We start from the raw sequence: 22,087 nt of genomic DNA, 5'->3' as shown, positions 1-22,087 counted from the left end.
GAATTATTTATCATACACACCCTATGTCCTTAACGGTTTCAAAGTATTTTTTTAATACAGTTGCTCAAAAAGTGGTACTTTTTGTGGCTGCGTAGCGTGCGAGAAGCTCAATTTCTCGAACTAGTGCTTTTTACTTTTTAGTTCCAAACTATACTTTCGAAACGCAGTAATTTTATATTAGATTTTTTACTTGGAAATTATGAAATTAAAAACGCTTACGAATACTAGGAGTATTTATTTAAAGTATTCATTAATATATAAATGACGAAAAAATATTAAGAATTTGCATTTTATAGCCTACTCTGTCTTAGGTATCTATGTATGAAATATTTACTTTCCTAAAAATCGTTCTTTGATTTGGCTGAATGATACAAGCATAGGTATGCCTAGAAAAAAAAGTTTAAAAGCAAATCAGCCCGCCCTTTTGAAATAACTTCTAACATTATTTAAACACATTAACGCATATAAATATATAATTTGGTACAAGAAGTTATAAAAAAATATTGAAAATGAGTGATTCAGACATTGATATGACACCACCAGACATTCGTGCTAGAGCAGCAATTGCCAATGACTGTGTTATTCCAGAAAAATCTAAAAACCAATATAATGCCGTCTATGTAAAATTTATCGAGTGGAAAACCTTACATAACGCAAAGTCTTTTTCAGAGACTGTTTTGATGGCCTATTTTCAAGAGCTGTCTGAAACCTATCGGCCATCAACATTATGGTCAAAATATTCTATGTTGAAAGCTGTTATAAAGTTAAAACATGACATAGATATAAAAACTTACACCAGATTGACTGCTTTCTTAAAAAGGCAAAGTGCAGGATTTCAGAGTAAAAAATCGAAGGTACTAACAGCTGAACAAATTGAGACGTTTATTAATGAAGCTCCAGATCAGCAACATCTAGCTACAAAGGTATAAACTTAAATATAAATCTAATAAAATATGTACACAATTTAAGTAAATTAACTCTAAAAATAAAGTAGGAAGTTAAAAAAAATAGAATGAAATAAACAATTGTCTTACAATATATAATAAATATGTAACTTTGTTCATAGGTTGCTCTTATATTTGGAGTCTGTGGCGCATCCAGACGCGAAGAGCTCACAAATGTATCATTAAAAGATATAGAAACACATGGGGACATACTTCTTGTCAAAATACCAAATACAAAAAATAAAATTCCCAGGTCCTTCACTATTGACGGCCCATTTGCAGAAATAGTCAAGAAATATCAGAGTCTGCGGTCTTCTAAGGGCAAAAGTGACCGTTTCTTTCAGAATTTTCAAAGAGGAAGGTGCACTGCCCAGGTAATAGGCTTAAACAAGTTTGGGAATATGCCGAGAGATATCGCTCAGTACTTAAATTTGCCTGATGCAACTCTTTACACTGGACATGCATTTAGGAGAACCTCTGCTACATTACTTGCCGACTCAGGAGCTGACATAACAACTTTGAAGAGGCATGGAGGTTGGCGGTCAAGTAATGTAGCAGAAGGATACATAGAAAACTCCGTTGATAACAAATTAAAAATTGGAAAACAAATTGCAAAATCAATTAATGTAAAGCCGCAAGAGCCCACAGAATTTTCTTCATCCACATTCCAATCTGGTCTTAATGTACCTGTTAATACTGAACCTCAACCAGGACCGTCACATGCTAACAACACTTTGGTTACACCCAGCCCTGTTAACCAACCAGGACCGTCACGTGCCAACAACACTTGGATTACACATAGCCCCTCTAACTTTGACCCACAGGAATTATCACAACAGCAGGAACCTGAAAATACACCATGCCTGACTAGTCAGACACTTAATTTACATGGAAGAACTCACAACATAACTATGAACTGCACTAATTGTACCATTAACTATAATTATTACTGAAAATAAAATATTTCTGATATCAACCTTGTTTTAATACAAATATATGTTTTTTTAATTCTCATTTAATCACAAAAGCAAGTAATTCTTCTTAGACCTCATTTGATAAAGTTCTCTTTTCATAATGTTAAACATAATCATCATTTCTTCTAAACATGGTCATCAACGTGGCACTTGAGCAGCAGTTGTATGTACATAGTAATTGACTGGTTGACTTCCTAGGAGCCGCTTTGAGTGAATATTATCCTTCCGCCAATTTGTTAGGGACCTGCAAAATGTTAATAATTTAGTAACATTTATAGATTTCACCAGCTTCTTGTTCAAAAAATAACCTTAAACATAACTAATAATGTGATTTAATGTTTCTTTTACCTCTAATTATCCTTGAAAGTCTTCAAATATTCAAACAATTCATGATATTTTAGTTGTAAACGTGTCCTTGGTCACATGTCGCAGATCACAAATTTGGCACTAAAACTCTTGTTGCATGATCTGTTTCTGTTTGTTGATAATGTAATGTCTTGTACTTCTGTTTTGATAATGTTAAAGGTTCTAATTAATGTCGTTTCAGTATTATAATTAATTATCTGCATTCAATTTAGTTTTTCAACTCGAGGCCGATGGCGCTGATTCCAATAGTATGTTGTCACTGTCAGTGTCATTTGTAAAGTATGGGTTCGTTCAAAAATAACTTCGAAGCAAGCATATTTTATCGCAATGATATATTAATTTATTATTTTTTCGCAACTATATTAAAAAACGTCGTTTACAACTAGTGTGAAATAGAATGTCTTTTCACACTAGTTGTAAAATGTACTATATTGTAGTCATTGTCAAACATTGTAGTCAAAAGTATTATTAACATATGTGGTCAGCTTTAGACACAGTTATGTTAATGATTTGGCTACAGAATAGTATAGATTTCTTTGAAATTCGGATTATACATGGCACTAATACCAATACATTTTAAAAAAAAATCAAGGTTCTAACTTATTTACAAAGGCCTAAAAAAAATATTTTTTTTTTGTTTTAATTTTTTAAAATATTATTTACAAGAGGGCGACAACCTCAATTTTTAGGTATTTAATGCACAATACAATATTGTATGAAATAATTTTTTTTCATAAAAATCCATTTGTGGCAACAAGGTAAAAATGTCTTACTAATGCAGGCCATTACACATACATACATTTCAGCCAGGGGCAGTTTCACTATAGGATTGCGGCTAGACCCTTTACTCAAAAATTGTACCAGAAGTGTTGGTCCCTAAAATCCGGAAAGCACCGGGACTTTCATTTTGAAATCCCGGTTCTTTACTGGACTCTAAATCTCGGGAAATCGAGATTTAGATTACTTTCAGTTCCGGTATTTCTCGGGAGCAAACCCTCGTCGGCAACCACAGTGCATCGTGTTGCAGCCTGACTCGCATGCGCATTGGTCCAGGAGGCTCAGTTCCGACCCAATTGGTCCGACATAATACTAACATGGTACCCGTCTGCCTTGTGAAGATGTGAAAATTAAAAAGCACTACTTCGCAAAAAAAAAAAAACAACTTTGCGAATGCTAAACAGCTACCCATGTACAATTATTTTACATTAAACAAACTTATTATCTTACGATTGACATGAAAAATTTCTCATTATCTTTTCTTCTTCATCGGATGATTTGTGAAAGTTGTAGATTTTTTTTCTGTTTTTAACAGACCTCGCTTTACCTCGGCTCCTAAGGGACGAAATTACGAGTGCTTCGAAAAAAAATAGTTTTACTGGATCTCTACTATCATCGTGCTAAATGGCTTGCTTCCATCTCAAAATGCAGCTTTTTGGCTAAAAAGCTCCATAACCAGTAAGACTAAAAAAGTTATCCCAAAAAAACCAACATACACATAAGTCCCGTTGATTAATAAGCCAATTTACCGATAAATGGCGCTGTTCACAAAATTAGCTTAGTATACTTCTGGTCATAAGCTTTCGTGATTATTGATAACTAAAAACGTAACGAGATAACTGAAACTCACTGTGCTAGTTAAACGGACTTACTTTTTACCGGTTTTTTTTATTTGCCGGAGCGACCTCTAAAACGTAGCTGAAAATTCAGAAAACAAATCAGATACTTTTCTCAATGGTATATAATAAATTAAGAGATTGAAACGTAGAAAACTTTTGACAATTGGCTACTTGACAGTTTTTTGTAAATAATGACAATAGATCTTGATTTTCCTGGCATTTAAGCAACACAAAGGTCAGAAATGAGAGTTAAAGTCTGACGGTCGCACTCGACGATTGAAACGCCTCTAACAAAATGATAATGTAATGCGACTTCTCATTACATTAGTATGTCCTAAATGTATGGAAGATCAAGAAAATTGCTATTTTGACCATGAAATATTGCGTTTATGTATATAGTAGTCATACAATTTATATTTCAATAACATTTAAGGAATAGAATGGTACAATTTTATTTTTTATATTTCAAAGCAAAAAAAAAAATTTTTTTTTGGTCCTGTAAATTTCAATGTCCTTTTAAATTACACTTTTTTATAATGAATGGCCCAATTTCTATCAATTTAGCAAAATGTTGTTATAATATTCAACATGTGTCAAGTGCCCAATTGGAGTAACCGCAAAATGTATGGAGCTGTAAAGCGCCATCTCGTTTACTTGTCAAATTAGAAGCACGAAATAGTCTCAGATTTTACACATCTTACTCAATCAATGTATCTTTGGTAGTACTTTTATTCATTCTGTCATTTCTGTGATAGAATGTTATAACTGAGGAGTGTTTTCAAAAGAGCTTATTTCCATTTTCCTTTTTTAGGGTTCCGTAGTCAACTAGGAACCCTTATAGTTTCGCCATGTCCGTCTGTCTGTCTGTCTGTCCGAGGCTTTGCTCCGTGGTAGTTAGTGCTAGAAAGCTGAAATTTGGCATGGATATATAAATCTATAAAGCCGACAAAGTCGTACAATGAAATCTAAAAAAATATTTTTTTTTAGGGTACCTCCCCTACACGTAAGTGGGGGTGAATTTTTTTTTTTTTGCTTCAACCCTACAGTGTGGGATATCGTTGGAAAGATTTTTCAAAACTAATAGGGGTCTTCAACAAACATTTCTTGATAGAGTGAATATATTCGGTGATAATTGCTCCGAAAGAAAAAAAAATGTGTCCCCCCCCCCTCTAACTTATGAACCATATGTCCAAAAATATGAAAAAAATCTTAAAAGTAGAGCTTAAGAAAGACATTAAATGAAAACTATAGCGGATATGATCAGTTTAGCTGTTTTTGAGTTATCGCAAAAAGTTTCCCCTTCATAGTAAATAGACGTACATTCACAGTTCATCCCTTTGTTAACAATCTACCATACTTTAAGCTCCAGTTTAGCTTATTGTGACGGAAGAGTAACTACGGAACCCTACTCTGAGCATGGCCCGACATGCTCTTGGCCGGTTTTTTTTTTACTATCAATGCAGATCTGCTTAAAATAACATTAAATTACATATTTTAATAAGATAAATTTCTAAAAAGTCTCTTTTTGTTTAAAAAAAGGTTCAAATATCGAAGTTCGGTTCAAAAGAGCTTATTTCTTCCTAATTACATACACAGTGTTCCTTGGCCGATATTGTTATTGCACTTTCATTATATTCTGACTATACCTACGTGAAATAAGTTGTAAACATGTTTATTTAATATTAAGGTTTAATAATTATATATCATCAAAAAAAAGCAAAAGAAAGCGGTGGCAGCCGAGTGGATATGACGTCCGACTTTTAATCCGGAGGTCGTGGGTTCAAATCCTGGCTCGTACCAATGAGTTTTTCGGAACTTATGTACGAAATGTCATTTGATATTTACCACTAGCTTTTCGGTGAAGGAAAACATCGTGAGGAAACCTGCACACATCTGCGAAGAAATTCAAAGGTGTATGTGAAGTCCCCAATCCGCATTGGGCTAGCGTGGGGACTATAGCCCGAGCCCTCTTGCACATGAGAGGAGGCCTGTGCCCAGCAGTGGGACGTATATAGGCTGAATTATTATTATTATTCTCTTTATTCATTTAATATCTTAGATTAGGATTTTTTATAATATGGATATAAAAGTAAAATATAAAAACACTTACAAAACAATACAAAAGATATAAACACATTATAAAAAACCTAACCTAGGGTGCCGCCAGCAGCGGGGCAGGGCCCAAGCTGCCGGTGGTCAGGGCCGCAGAGAGAGGAACCGGCGGACTATCCGCGCCGTGCTCAAGATCACCGCCTTCTGTATCTGACCCTTGATCCAACCATCTAGCGAGAGTCTCTCAAGGTGTTGTTCGAGACTCTTCGCTATGAGACCGTTCGCTGAAACGACTATCGGGACAATGATCGTCGAATCAACATCCCACATGGCGGTTATCTCGTGAGCCAAGTCTAGGTACTTACTGGATTTGTCCTTCTCGGCTTTCACGAGATTCTCGTCATGGGGGATGGTGATGTCGACGAGCACGGCCCGGCGTTGCGATCGATCTATTATCACGATGTCAGGCTTATTGGCTACAATAGTCCTGTCAGTGATAATAGATCGATCCCAATAAAGCGTGGCACGACCATTTTCGAGAACTGGCGCAGGTGAGTACTTGTAGTACGGTACTTCGCGGTCCACAAGGCCGTATAGAAGAGCAAGTTGCTGGTGAATAATCCTGGCTACGAGATTATGTCTGTGCAAGTACTCGCCGTTAGCAAGATGAGAACAACCGGAAATGATATGCCTGAGTGACTCTCCGGGACGGCGGCATGCCCGACAAATGTCGACCGTACCGTCCTTCAGGATATATTTCCGATAGTTGTTCGTCATCATCACTTCGTCCGCAATTGCACAGGCAAAACCTTCGGTTTCTCCAAAGAGGTCCCCGAATCGTAACCAGTTCACCGACGCGAGCAGGTCCACGTCGGGTCCCGTGAGGGCCTTGTAGAACCGCCCGTGTAGCACCTTACTCTCCCATGCCGCCTTGCGATCCGCAGTACTTAGTACCACAGGTTTGCGCCAGTTCTCGTTTGCCAAGGAGAGCGGCGTGAGGTTCCTGTCTACTGCCACCACATCACGATGCATCCCACACTCGTTGTTAAGGAAATAATTCCTGAGATTGCACACCTCGCGGTTGTGGAGATCTTTGGCGTTTAGGAAGCCTCGACCTCCACACTTCCGTGGGATGTACAATCTCATAACTGACGAGCGTGGGTGCAGCATACGGTGTGTGGTGAGCAGTAGTCGGACCCTCCGGTCCAGGGCGTTCAGTTCGGTCTGAGTCCACCTTAGTATGCCAAAGGAGTATGTGAGTAAGGGCATTACCCAGGCGTTGAAGGAGCGCACTTTGTTGCCTCCTGACAAAAGACTGTTAAGGACTTTTGTGAGCCGACTAAAAAAGCGCTCCTTCACCGACTGTCTAATACCCTCGTCCTCAATACCCAACGACTGTGACATACCAAGGTATTTGTAGGTTTCTGATTCAGAGATAGATCTGAAAGACATTGCCTCAGATAGTTGTAAATTTGTTGAATTTACAACCTTCCCCCGCTGTACATGCATAACCGCACATTTATCGACACCAAACTCCATGTTGATGGCACTACTGAAAACTTCGGTGGTTTTCAGTAGCTCCAACAAGTCTTGGCTGTTTGGTGCAAATAATTTGAGGTCATCCATGTACAGAAGGTGAGAAATGACTTCACCCTCTCTCCGAAGCCGGCAACCTAGTCCCGAATCCTTCAGCAGGGTGCTGAGGGGATTCAGAGCTAGGCAGAACCACAGGGGACTCAGACTATCACCCTGGAATATTCCTCGCTCAATCCTTATAAAATCCTGCGGGCCAAGGCGGTCATCCCCACCTCCTGGTTGACGAAGGACTGTGGTCCACTGCCTCATACACGCGCTTAGGAAGGCTCTTAAAGCTGTATCAACTTTATACAGCTCTAAGACCCTCCCCAGCCATGAGTGAGGCACCGAATCATAGGCCTTCTTGTAGTCAATCCAAGCGGCAGAGAGGGCCCCCTTATTCCGCCGGATTTGTTGGCAAATGGTCATGTCTATGAGGAGGAGCTCTTTAGTACCACGGGACCCAACCCTACATCCATTTTGAGCGGAGGCCAAAATGTTGTTTGCGACAATGTGCGCGTTTATTTTTGATCTCAAAATGGATGTAAGGAGCTTGTAGAGTGTAGGCAAGCACGTGATGGGTCTGTAGTTCTTTGCTTCCGTGGTACTACCGGACTTATAGAGCAGGAAGGTGACACCAGTTGTTAAGGAAGGTGGGAGAGAACCAAGCTCGAGGGCTTGTTGAAATTGTGCTGCCAAGCGTGAGTGCGAGCATCGGAACCATTTTAGCCAGAAGTTGTGCAATCCATCCGGCCCAGGGCTTTTCCAATTCTGGGCCGTGCGGATGGCACAACTTACGTCATCGGGGCTGATGGTGATTGCCCCCATAGGTTCGATGGACTCGCACTCACGCTCGACAACACTCATCCAACTCCCCTCGGTGTGTCCGACAGGCACCGACCAGATGCTACGCCAGAAGTCAGTCATGGCAGTAGCATCCGGCGGCTGCGTGTCGGACGCACGAGGGTTGGTTTCCTCCCACTTCCGGTACACCTTCCTTTGGTCACTCTGAAAAAGACGATTCTGCTGGAATCGATCCACACGCTCTCTGTAGCGGCGAATACGGTTTGCCCATGCATAGACTTTCTGCTTTAGAAAGTCGATGCGCTCCGTGACATTGGCCATGTATTCACGGGGCCTGATATTCGTCCCCGCGAACGCCTGGTTCACAAAGCGCATTACTCGAGGGCGATTGTTGCCCTCCCTGAAGCAGATCAGCTTTGCAATGAGAGTCCTAAACGAGTTGATACGTCGCTCGATCCGTATTTGCCATGCGGGGGCGCCTCCGGCGGTCCTAGGTGCACGTTCAGCGTCCGGAAACTTGACTCGTGCAACACGGCACGCCGCGATGGCTCCGCAATACATGATCGCGTGCGTATCATCTAAATCTTTACTAGTCCGCAGATATGGCTCTAGTAAAGCGTTTAGGGCTCCCATTAGCGCTAGATTGCGTTTATTCATAGGCAAACGTGGTAATCGTGGCCTAGTGTTGGATGTGGACCGATACTGCGTAATCACCTCTTCCAGAGTCCTCCTCAGTTGCTCATTGGCAGATATACTCACGCTCTGACTCGCAAAGTCCCCCTCGTCGGTACTGAAATCAACCCGCGGCGCCCCCGATGCCAGGTCGGGTGCGGGCATCGGATCCGGCGACGTGGCGGGCAGATCTCGCACCGAGGAGGAGTCCGCGCGAGCAGAGAGAGCCTCCTGGCGAAGCCGATCAAGTGTCGCGTCATCCAACCGCTTTAGCCGCTGAATGACGCGCACCTGATCCGATAATCGTTGTTCCGATACGATGATGGTAGGTTCAAGAGCCTGAAACAGAGGAAGTATTCTTGAGCGATACGCGGATAGCTGTGTTCCCCCCTCTGTAGCCCCATAGTAGGCGCGCATGACGTTCTCATTCATGGATTGAGACCATCGCATGCGACGCACTACACCACCGGCAGCGGGAGCCGTGGGCGGGGCAGGATGTCCCGCAGGCCCCAAGCGTGCCGGCAGCGGTGGCCGCCCTCGTCGCGCAGGTGGTCGTGGCGGCGGCGGCGGCGGCCCGCACTCGTCGCTCGACTCGCTGGTGTTGGGCGCGGTGGCGAATTCATCGCCCGACGACGGTTGCGAGGAGGCGGGCGAGGGTGGTGGACGTGCGTTTTGTAGAGACGCTAATTGGCCGCGTGTTTTACTTCTCGTAATCATTTCCGTTAGGTATGCATCTTGTAATACATGTCGAACATTTATGGTATCTTATTATACCCGATATATGATTTTTGATTGTATGTAGACATGTCAAGGGTACTTTTTTCCATAAAATAAAGTTAAAAATCAACATGTAAATACAAAATATAGAAAATAATTTAAGAGAAAATAGAAAAACACGTTTGACTTTGACGGCGTCATTTTTTTTTATTTTTTTTTATTATTATTATTATTATATGATCAAAAATGGCACTTTGTATTTTTCGGTATATTTTTACAACTTTTAAAAAAAATCTACTCGTTATTCTGTGCTCTTGTTATGTGTATGTTGCATAAAATAGTATAAATTTATTGTCTATACTCACAATTTGTATAATATACTCTGCCCAGCTTGTCAGTAGACAATGGTGACAAATTTAAAAAAGGTTGGCGCAAAAATTTACTTCCCATAGCACATTTTGTGTTGTGTGTAATGTAGTGTTTGAGTATATGTATTTGTTTAAAGTATCAGTTCGACCAACGACGATAAAGTGAGTAAATATGGACGGTTACTTGTAGATATCAATTTCATGTGCATAAAAGAGATGCATATTTATATGTAATAATCGCCGATTCTTACACTTGCCCGTTGTTATTTGCTGATCGTCGCCGGTCGGCCTTGAAGATAAAAATTATTCAATGCATAATTGTAAATTTTAGGGGCAAATACGAACATCAACGGCCGCGATACGAACCTTACCCGGACAAGCGGCGGACCAGCCCCTATCGCTCGCGCTTCGCCATTCGGAACCCCCCCGCGGAGAAACCCCGTCCGAGCGACAAGGTACGGCAGCGGCACACTCACTGCTATCTTACCTACAAGTATTGAAAACTGTACAGCACAATCCGCATATAATGACATCGAGGGGAAGTGACAAATACGTCAGACTAAGCGGCTGTCATATTAAACATAGTTGATCATTTTCTTATTTATGTTAAGTTTTCCAAATTAATCTCAAATTCCTTTAAAAAATATGATTTTGATTAATCTTGTACCAATTATCAACTAGTCGCTGAGAATCAAATCTAAAACAACTTACACCCCACGCACGCACCAAACGTCTTCACAGGGAAAGGCGTAGGGAGGGCCACGAAAACCAGCGAATGTGGCATTATTATCCGGTTGTAGTTTCATGAGAATAGGATTTATAGGAATTCGTGTAGTATTGTAAATTGCTACAATTATACCTTGTGGTGTCCAGATGAACATAGTAAAAGTCGTCAAAGTTGGGGGTTGTGCTGACGGTGTGGGGGGGGGTTGAGGGTACCTTTTTTCAGATTTATGCTCATATCTCGAATATCTCTACGAATAGCATTACAATTAGTTTGGTCAAAAGTTTCGCAATAGTTTTCCTAAACTCAGCTTTACTTTCACGATTCTTTTTCATATTTTTCGGACCCATGGTTCAGAAGGAAGTAGAGGGGAAACATATCTTTTTTTCTTCCATAGCGATTATTTCCAAAAATATTATGTTTATGAAAAAAATTACTTAGTCATACCTCGAAGTTGACGGAGTTAAAAAAGAAGATCGTATATTATAGTCCAAAAAGTACCTACATATAGTTTATGTTATCTGTTAAGCAGCAAAGAGCACCGAACTACGCCTACAAGGTAAAGCTCGCTGAGGATAAGCGCATGATCGCCGAAGAGTCGGCGCAGAAAACCCTCGCCTACCACGAGAAGAACCCGGAGAAGCATCCACTCTACCCCGAGGAGTGGAAGAAATTCTGGAATAGGCGGTACAAAGAAATACAAGCTGGTCAGTATGGCCGTGTGTACTCTCCAACCATATTGTACAGTCAGCAGCAGATGTAGCTAAGGTAAAATAATCTAGACACGCAATTATTATCTTAAAAACATATTTAAGTATGTCAATTTGAACACTGCGCATGCTTAATAGCTACTTCTGCTGCTGGCTCAAACACAACGCAGATTTCGTTCGTTGAATACGTTTTTATAATTGTTTACAGAGGGAAAGGATCCGTCTAAACACGATTTTAAGCCAGAATGGATAGTGTTTTGGACAGCACGCATGAAAGAATTGCATGACGCAGAATTGAAGGTGGTAGTGAACGAAATCTACCGAAAACTTTGCATATCACCTCCCGACATGAGACCGCGCTCGCCCGAGCTGAAGGCTAAGTCCTTGGAGCGACGTAGGTCTCCGGAGCCCAGGCGCCGCTCGCCGCCCAAGCGGCGCTCGCCCGACCTGCGTGAGCGCGACCGCGCCCGCTCGCCCGACTCGCGCCGCCGAGAGCCTCACTTCGAGCCGCGCCGCAAGTCGCCCGCCCGCCGCGTGTCCCCGGACCCGCGCCTTCACCGCAGGTCAGGATACTCACTATAACCTACTCTATGGGTAAGGCTAAGTAAGGCTGTGTTTCCTTCCACCATAGATGTGCCAGGATGCGTAACAAGGAATGTGTTTGCCATGATCCAATAGAAAGACTTCATTTGCCTATACTAGCTCAGCGCAGCTCTACTGGAAACAGCTTGTAATAGTCTCACGTGGGGCGCCAAACTTTGGTGGGCTAATATTTATTTTTTGTGTCTCTGACTACTTTTTTTTTTTGTTTTGTTCTGTCTGTTTTTAGGGTTCGGTACCCAAAGGGTAAAACGGGACCCTATTACTAAGACTTCTCTGTCCGTCCGTCCATCTGTCACCAGGCTGTATCTCATGAACCGTGATATTTAGACAGATCATATTTCTGTTGCCGCTATAACAACAAATATTAAAAAGTACGGAACCCTCGTTGGGCGAGTCCGACTCGCTCTTGTCCGGTTTTTTGTTAACCTGTTTATGTGTAATAAAGTGACATGCATACATACATACTATGGGTAATGAGTTGACCCCCTAGCATACTAGAATACAAAGGAGCCACCAGTACCAAAAATCGTTGAATTTAAATCTGAGAAGACCTGAAGAGGAGGGTTCTCCTCGAATTTATATTACCCTAAATTCAAGAAATGCTCACGGCTAACTATTGATAAAGGTAGGGTCGCGGTTTAGGCCACTATGGAGCGAGAATTCATATCCAAAATTTGAAATTGGACGCCAGGATATGGAATCCCGGCAAACTCACACAGGTCCAAATGAAAACAAGTATTTAATTAATACACACCTTTAATTCTAGCTTTAAGGAAAATACATACAGTTATTAATCTTATCTTATTGGTAAGTAACCCGCTATGGGGCACAACAAAAAAAAACCCGCAAAAGGACACTGTTCAATCACAAACCTAACAGTAGAGCGGCCAGAGGACCTAATACACAATTTGATGTGACTGCACAGTATACTACCGGCAAGTACTATCGTTGTGTTCGGTAGACTTTACTGAGTACGAAATAAAGACTTTCCAAGAGTGTGCCGGGGATAACAATGACGCCACAAAGTTGGCGGTCCCGGGTTTCAAAATTTATATAATTAGTAGGCAAGTTCTTATCAGATTTTTAATAATGAGGTGTTCAATAAAAGCTGATAAAATGTAGAATAAAACGTGCTATATAACTAAAAGTGTAATTGAATTAATTAAATTTTTATACAACGTGTCCCAAAACTCAACGATAAGCCGACACCAGAGGATGGAGCTGCTTATGATTAGTCGAGAAAAAATAAGGAAAAAAATATATCTCAATTATTTTAGAAATTACAGAAAAAAAATGAAATTCATTGAAAATCGACATCCCTAATGGTATTTTTAACGACCATGTCTACAAATATTCAAATATTACTGTTTTTTATTTTGTTTTTGGAAACTTCAGTAGCCCTGCTATCTAACACAGTTCTTAAAAATACCAAAATACATGTAGTTTTTACACAAAAAATAATCAAAATTCATTTTGTCCCTACAATTTTGAAAGATTGTTTCTTACAGTCCACTTTCAATCATCATGGTGTAAAAAAATAGTATCGACACCACTATGGCAATTATTTTCAAAAGTTGACGCAACTAACCAAGATTCCAAAATGGTGTAATACTTTGGGAAACCTAGTCACAACAAAAAACAACGAATTTTTAAACAAGAACCGACATTTTTAAATGTTGATATTAATCACTTTTGAAAAGGGTTGTTGTTGCAAGTTTTAAAATTTCAATGGAAAATGTGGGTAGTTAATACAATTTTCAAGTCAGTACACTCTGATCCTTTGTTCGCTGTGCACCGTTCCGTATTAATTGATGTGGCTCTCATACTAACAACTCTTGGCTTTGCTTTTTGGACTGGTGATCTGCAAACTGTACTGACCTGGCATTATTTTGGACTGTGATTGTGTTTTGTGTATTGGACTTTTTCCGTATTCTGGATTGTTTAGCGTTTATCATGCCGCTACCGTACACACCGTTGGAATACGCTAATATGCATCTCATTTATGGAGAATGCCGATGCAATGCTAACGCTGCTAGCAGATTGTATCGAGAAAGGTACCCAAATGTTCAAAGACATCCGGATTATCGAGTGTTTATTAATGTACATCAAGCCTTTGCGGAAGGTCGTTTACCATTTGACAGGAGACACACTGGAAGACCTAGATTGGAACGCGATGAAGAAGTTCTCAATGAAATAGAAAACGATTCAACTACCTCGGTACGTGCCATAGAACTAGCTACGGGAATACCAAAAAGTTCTGCACATCGAATTCTAAAACGTCACAGACTTCACCCATATCACTACAGGCGTGTGCAGACGTTACTACCGCGGGACTATCCACATCGGGTCGCATTTTGCCGTGCGATGCTGCAAAAGCACAGGGAAGATCCCCAATTCTTAGACAAAGTTCTATGGCCGGATGAATCAACCTGCAAGAAAGATGGCTATTCAAATCTACACAACTTACATAGTTGGAGCAATGAAAATCCGCACTTGATGAGAGAAGACAAATCTCAGTATCAATTCAAGGTTAACTTATGGACGGGCATCTTAAATGGAAATGTAATTGGACCCTTTGAGTTACAAGGAAACCTTAATGGTGATGGCTATTTGACCTTTTTACAAAACGACTTGCCTGAATTATTAGAAGACGTGCCTTTACGTGATTTACAAAACATGTGGTTTCAAAATGATGGTTGCCCAGCTCACTATGCCCGTGCAGTGCGAGAATACTTAAACCAAGAGTATCCAGGGCGTTGGATCGGGCGACTTGGTCCTATCTTGTGGCCACCCCGTTCGCCCGACCTGAACCCCCTGGACTTCTTCTACTGGGGCTGTCTTAAAGACAAAATCTACTCAAAACCTGCGGCCAAGCTGCGGATCATATCAATGGTAGAAGATATGCACGACGGATAAAACGATCATTTCTAAGGCGATGTCATGTCTGTATTAATGCCGGTGGCAGGCAATTTGAATATTTACTGTAGTATTAATAATGTAGTAATTGAATTTAAAAAAAAGGAAAAAAAATTGTACCATTTCTTTGCATTTATTCAACATTTTTCAACAACAAAAATCCTTTTTTGGGTACAGTAAAAGTGATTACCGCCAACATTAAATAATGTCGATTCTTGTTTAAAAATTCGTTGTTTTTTTTGTGACTAGGTTTCCTAAAGTATTATACCATTTTGGAATCTTGGTTAGTTGCGTCAACTTTTGAAAATAATTGCCATAGTGGTGTCGATACTATTTTTTTACACCATGATGATTGAAAGTGGACTGTAAGAAAAAATCTTTCAAAATTGTAGGGACAAAATGAATTTTGATTATTTTTTGTGTATAAACTACATGTATTATGGTATTTTTAAGAACTGTGTTAGATAGCAGGGCTACTTAAGTTTCCAAAAACAAAAAAAAAAACAGTAATATTTGAATATTTGTGACATGGTCGTTAAAAATACCATTAGGGATGTCGATTTTCGATGAATTTCATTTTTTTTCTGTAATTTCTAAAATAATTGAGATATATTTTTTTCCTTATTTTTTCTCGACTAATCATAAGCAGCTCCATCCTCTGGTGCCGGCTTATCGTTGAGTTTTGGGACAGGTTGTATACATAAAACCTAAAACAATTCTTTTTTTTTTCTTACCTAAAAAATACAATCATGACGGCCACTTAGATGACAAATATGTCATATAAATTATTTAGATACATAAATAATCTCTACATCGTTTCATGAATTTTGTGATTCAGATAATAAATAAGTAAACTACGATGATTAAACCGCGGGCGCGGCGCATCGCATGGAGCGCGGTCCTTCCCTTGCAGGCGCGATTGATAATGCTGTACTTAGTGTAGATCAAACATTGCTTAGGACTTAGACAAATGTTACATTATAAGAAAGATGGTTAAATTTCCAATAAAATATTCTCGTTTTGTGTGTATTCTTTATTGTACATAGAAAAACAAATACGAGAAACAGTTACAAAGATAATTAAATACACCAAAAGCGAACTTATTCCTATATGGGATTTCTTCCAGTTAACCTTTGAGGAAAAGAGAAGAAAATAAGTAACACTGAATAACAAACAAAAACAACAATGTACAACCACTAAAATTAATGACATATAAATTATGAAAACACATTATAAATTATAACAAATATCCTTAAATACAAATATACTCGTAAGAATAAAATAATGCATACCTGATTAGTTAAAATGTAAATATAAATAAAGAAATGCTCAATACTTAATATAAATATAAATAAATATATACGAAAAAGAACCAGAAAACTAAAGGAATTGAAATAGTATGTACCTATCAAAAGAGGAACAAATCAAATCAAAGTTACAAAGTTTTTTATTGTATGTAAGAATCAGGTTACATTGTAGGTCGAATATACAATTGCATATTTAGTCACACTGAAACTTTACCTTTTCATGTGGGCATACATTTACAGTATACACATATAATTATGTTTACATATTTACTTACATACTAGTAACACTCATGAGAAACTTAAATAATCATTAACACAGTAAAAACATTTTTCTATAAGCCACGTTTAAACAGCTTTAGATCCATGTCTTTAAAATGATCCGGTAATTTATTGGAGATTGTGATGCACATGATATAGACGGTTTTTTGAAGTAAGTGACAGGTTAACATATGGTGTAGGTAACCTGTGTTTGTATTTCGGTCTAACAACACGAGAACCCAATGATATGTTTTCTGTGAACAGATATTTCTATTTTTGAACATAAACAGAAACTTCATAGATATAGAGACGGGAAAGTAAGAACCAACTAACCTATCTATAGGATAACCTAAGGAAATTCCTGAAAAATTAACTGTTTCAGAGTTATGATTAATGATAATATGACTATCATTACATTATGACTTTCAATAATTATGCCAAACAAAGGGATCCGGTGGGGCTCACAAAGGAATGGGCGCTTCTTAAGGGGCTCCCTAACTCCAATGACCTTCGATCTGAATCCCTTAGTTTTCTAATTATTTTTGTAGCTTATCATACTACGAGTAACAGCAACGGATTTAAGCAATATACAGTAACGGAAAATAATCTATCATATTTGTGGTTTTTTTTAAAGTATTTTTTTATGAGAACGACTGAGGCTACCTAAACGGTTATGTGAAAGTCCTTTTGATGGAGAGTAAAATCATAAACTACATTTGTATGACACCATATAAGAAACTCGATAACCGACTATGTGATTAGGCCAAAATAATTGGTTATAACCGAATATTTCGGGGTCGGTTATAACCGATTTGCATTCCCTAATCACCAGGCCATCAAAGTGTTTGTGTCATAATTCAAAGATTTAACGAAAAATTTTCAAACAAACAAGCGACTACTGGAATGCACAACTCACCGACCGGGACTCACCGACCCACCATTAGGTAAGTTTTATCCTCAAACCACAGCCAAAAGCGTACTCGTATATGTTAGGCTCAAAAGGCTCCCCCCAAGAATCATTCACCATAAACCGCTCCGTTCCCGCTTTATCGCACCCCTCTCGCTTATTTGAAAAGAGCCTGCTACACACCCTCGTACGCATCCTCGCCCAGCTCAGTTATCTTGCACATCTCTGGTGGAAACATTCACAACGTTCCACATCCTCGCTATGCATACTCGTACCGCTCAGCTATGCTACCTCGCACGTCTGTGGTGGAAATGCAGCCTTTATCACTGTTTCACCGACTGTGAGTGTGAAGCATCGTATGTGTACAAAACGAACATCGGTCGAATAACTACAATGCTGTATGAAATTCTGTTACCGCGTGGTATTATATTTCCATGCATGTTTTAAAAAATATTGCTGTAAATATTGTGTTTGTTAATAATACATTGTTCAACGAGGGGGCGTACGTGAAATATTGAATACGAGGGAATTCCCGACAGCCGGAGGCTGGAGGGAATTAAAGATCCGAGTTTGCAATATTCTTACCCCCGGAGTTACACACAATGTTTTTCATCACACTTGCGAGGAAAATTCTAAAGTTGAAGCGAAATAATTCTTAAATACGGTGACATAACTATCAAACATTCGTCCGCTATTTTGTAATTTCTTGGCAGGTGAGGCATCAAAGGCACAGACCTATTCGGCATTCAGCCATGATTGAAAATTGAGTAAAAATATTTTGAACGGCTGTTAAATTAATCAAATTATATAATTTTAAACATAAACAAAAATATTAAATTATAATCGTCAGTATTTTAACCCTTTTCCAGGCATAGTGCGATTTATCAACTACATACGCGCCAATAGAATTTCAACCTTAGCCATCCAATTTAAGGTTCGAATTAGATTGCACTTTCCGATAATGTGACTTGTCTTTAAATGAATCATCAAAGCTGGATTTATTGGAATATATTTGTTTTTTTTGAGAAAACCTTGTAGATTGGTGCGGCTTGGAAAAGGGTTAAAAGTAAAACTCATTTATGCTACTTGGTTTGTATGAATAAGTGACACAATAAAATTAAATAAACTATAATTCCCTAGGGAGTTATAGCTATTTTTCACAATCCATAACTCCCACGGGAACAATATAGGCTTTTGTCCTTCAGCACACCTACCACACAGCATGAAATAAGATCTTTTTCGAGCAAGTGTGGTAAAAAGATTTTAATATTGTGTGTAATGGGTAGAGCGCGCAGCCCTGTGCGAACCAACTTCACACTGGAGTCAGTGCGGCGCAGCCGCAGCCCGCTGTCGCGGCGCGAGGCCGAGCTGCGCAACCGCAGCCCCGCGCCGCCCGCGCAGCCGCACCCGCACCATGCCGCGCCCAGCATGCAGACTGTGACCATCTCCGATGACGAACTTAAAATGTAAGTAACTTTTTTATGTGTCTAATCTGTCGAAATGGGATTTGGGTCCTATCTAAGAAGCATTCATTATAATTCAAGTTTATTTTTTTATTGGTTAAAAATAGATATATTTGTGGAATTGTAGCAATAATTTAACATCGAAATTATTGTTATAAGCATATTTTTTTATGTATTTTATTTATTACAAAACAAACGGTTATGAAACATGAATTACCGTGGTGACGACAACGCAGGTTACAATCTAAAGTAAGGCCCAGAAAAACCGTATTCTCGACAAGGTCCAGCGTTTCGCGATTTAATGTGATGATAGTTTCAGCTTTTCGTACATTCGGCAGCGAAAATTTTACACATTTCGTCTTTTTCGCATTATAAGTAAGTTCTTTGCTGTGAACCATTCTAGTACCTTTTCTAAAGTTTGATTGACATGGCTATAATCGCTCAGTTTCATCTAAACTTTGAAAATTAGTCAGGTGTCATCACCAAATACATCTCAGATTGATGTCTTACAAGGTTCGGCAGATAATTTATATATAAGAAAGAGAAAAGGTCCCATAATTGAACCCTGTGGAACTCCGAGCTTTACAGTCATTCTAGTAGACTCTGTTCCATTTACAACCACTTTCTGGGTTCTTTGGTTTAAGGTGGTTCGACTAGGTTACCCAAAGCTTAAACCTCACTAGATGGCGCCACAATTGCAAATTTTGAGTTTTAATTTTTTTGTGGAGTAGTCTTGGTATTTCTATACTGTAAATTATATTTAGCGCACTCTTTAAATAAATATTGAACTATTACAACAAACATTGAACACTTCATTGTACAAAAACTACCCCTTAATGTCGACAGAATGTTTCTTGACTCTATTTCTAAGTATCACTCACACATTGAAACAGTCTTACTGGGATCCATGTAGTAGACAATTTGGCACAGCGTGAGTAAGCTTCAATGGCGTTGCGGTATGTACGTGGAAATACATGCAATAGGATGTGGGTTCGAGACTCATTAGAAAATTTTTTGTTATCAGTATTATCAAGTACCTATTATTATTAAATTATTTTATGAGAAATATGAGCGTTTTCCATGAAAATATTAAAAATCTGATTCTCACACATCATGATATTTTTGGGTTCTTCCAACTCAGAATCACTAGCATAATCAATCCTCGTGCTAAAAAAACCCGAAAATTTGTATTGAAATTTTAGTTTTACATTGTAATTTCTTTCACACTAAAATGTGACGTAATGGTATGGATATTTTAGGATATCTTTTTTTAATGCTAGGGTGGAGAAGATTCTAAGTAGAATGAACCTAAGAAAGTCTAAATTTGTAAGTCAGATTTTCCGGTATTTTTTTAAAAAAAAAACGCTGTTTTGTTCTAAAATTAAAGCAATCCCTTACTGCCCAGCCTTTAAAAAAGTAGGTACTATTTTACAGTAGAATAATTAAAACATTTTTTTACGATACATTAAATTAAATTACAGTGAGTTACATAATTGCATGGCCTTCTATTTATAACCATTATAAAAAGAAATGAGATATTTACCATGTTTGTTTATATTATTGATTTCCCGATATTTTGACACAACTAGAAGTTTCACACAATGCCTAGAGATAGAAAATTATTTATTTATTTTATTTATTGTCAATTTCATTCAACGGATCACATCATATCCAATTTATTTTCTACCTAGTTGGTTATTAAATTCTGTTACTGCAATAATCTTTATCTACATAAAATATACCAACGAAAGTTTAAAAAAGTATATATTAAAATGAAGTACACAAAATCAGGAATTACATATGACAATATCATTCAAAATCGCCTCCTCTGGCTTTGACACAGGCCCTCAAACGACGAGGCCAGTCATCAATAGCGGCACGCACGATTGTCATGTCTAATTCCGTCACTGTCTTAACTATGGCCCGCTTGAGGGAGTTAAGATTTGTGTGGGGTTTAGCACAGGCTTTCTCCTCAATAACCTGCTATATGGCATAATCCAGGGGCTTAAGGTCCGGGCTGGAGGACGGCCAGTCTTCGTGGGCAATAAAGTCAATTTTGTTCCTTCGAAACCAGGCTTGAGTTGTTTTTGCCTTATGTGCAGGAGCTGAGTCCTGTTCAAAGATCCATGGCTGGTTTTGAAATAGGGTGTGGCTTAAGGGCTTCACTATTGGTTCGAGAACGGTTTCCAGTTTCCGGTTTTCACACTTTTTTCACAGAAATGAATCTGTGTTAGCCCTGAGTATGACACACCCAAAATCATGTTTGGCGGGTGCCCACATTTGTGCAACGCAATAGGGTTGTTTCCATCTACAAATCTTAGGGCATAATTGTATCCCAATAAATTCTTTTGGATTATAAGAACATGTTAAACTGCTTTTAGGGGACCTGTAATGACCATATTTTTATAAAAATTGAATTTAAAATAACTTTTGGCACACATCACGTGACCAAACTCGAAACGTCATTGAAGATTCTGATGACGTCACAACTCTCGGATTGACACTGTTGACAGTTAGGCGATTAACAACAAATGACAAATATCAGTTGACAGTTCGTATCTTCTACGTGTGTATGTAGTTATGTGTCAAACCATAAACTGTGACGTCACACAATTTTCAAAGAGCGTTTTGGGCGCGAAAGCATCTGTCAAAATATATTTTGTTAATTTAACATATTTAAAGCCGTTTTTAGTATAAAAGCTGAATTTTAAGGCAACTTTTAGTTAATATAGAAAGTAATACAAGCGTTTCAAAAAATTGGAATACGATTCTCTTTTAGGCCCCAATTCATTATAGATACGACGAGATAAGCGTTATGTGTGGTATATAATTATAGCTCACAAATCCACCACATTATGTCATTTTTTATTTTTTCGGTAGCATTTGTTTTAACGGAAATAAAGAGGTTGCAAATCGAGTAACAGAACTTCAGAACAGATATCATTTGATATTTACCAGTCGCTTTTCGGTGAAGGAAAACATCGTGAGGAAACTGGACTAATCCCAAAAAGGTTTAGTTTTACCCTCTGGGTTGGAAGGTCAGATGGCAGTGGCTTTCGTAAAAACTAGTGCCTACGCCAAATCTTGGGATTAGTTGTCAAAGCGGACCCC

General features: G+C 38.9%; 1 protein-coding gene across 3 annotated transcripts in view; it reads left to right on the top strand.

Moving 5' to 3' along the window:
- LOC133528242 (uncharacterized protein CG7065-like) overlaps positions 1-22,087 on the top strand; it is a 118,674-nt gene that overhangs the window by 44,127 nt on the left and 52,460 nt on the right. For all 3 annotated transcript variants that reach the window (XM_061865536.1, XM_061865544.1, XM_061865555.1), the window contains 4 exons: positions 10,420-10,543; positions 11,345-11,519; positions 11,731-12,085; positions 18,800-18,979. In XM_061865536.1, the coding sequence (XP_061721520.1) occupies positions 10,420-10,543; positions 11,345-11,519; positions 11,731-12,085; positions 18,800-18,979 (834 nt within the window). The remainder of the gene's footprint in view (positions 1-10,419; positions 10,544-11,344; positions 11,520-11,730; positions 12,086-18,799; positions 18,980-22,087) is intronic.

The sequence above is a fragment of the Cydia pomonella genome, chromosome 1 (assembly GCF_033807575.1).
Source record: "Cydia pomonella isolate Wapato2018A chromosome 1, ilCydPomo1, whole genome shotgun sequence".
NCBI lineage: Eukaryota > Metazoa > Arthropoda > Insecta > Lepidoptera > Tortricidae > Cydia > Cydia pomonella.
This window is presented reverse-complemented; position numbering and strand designations above follow the sequence as displayed.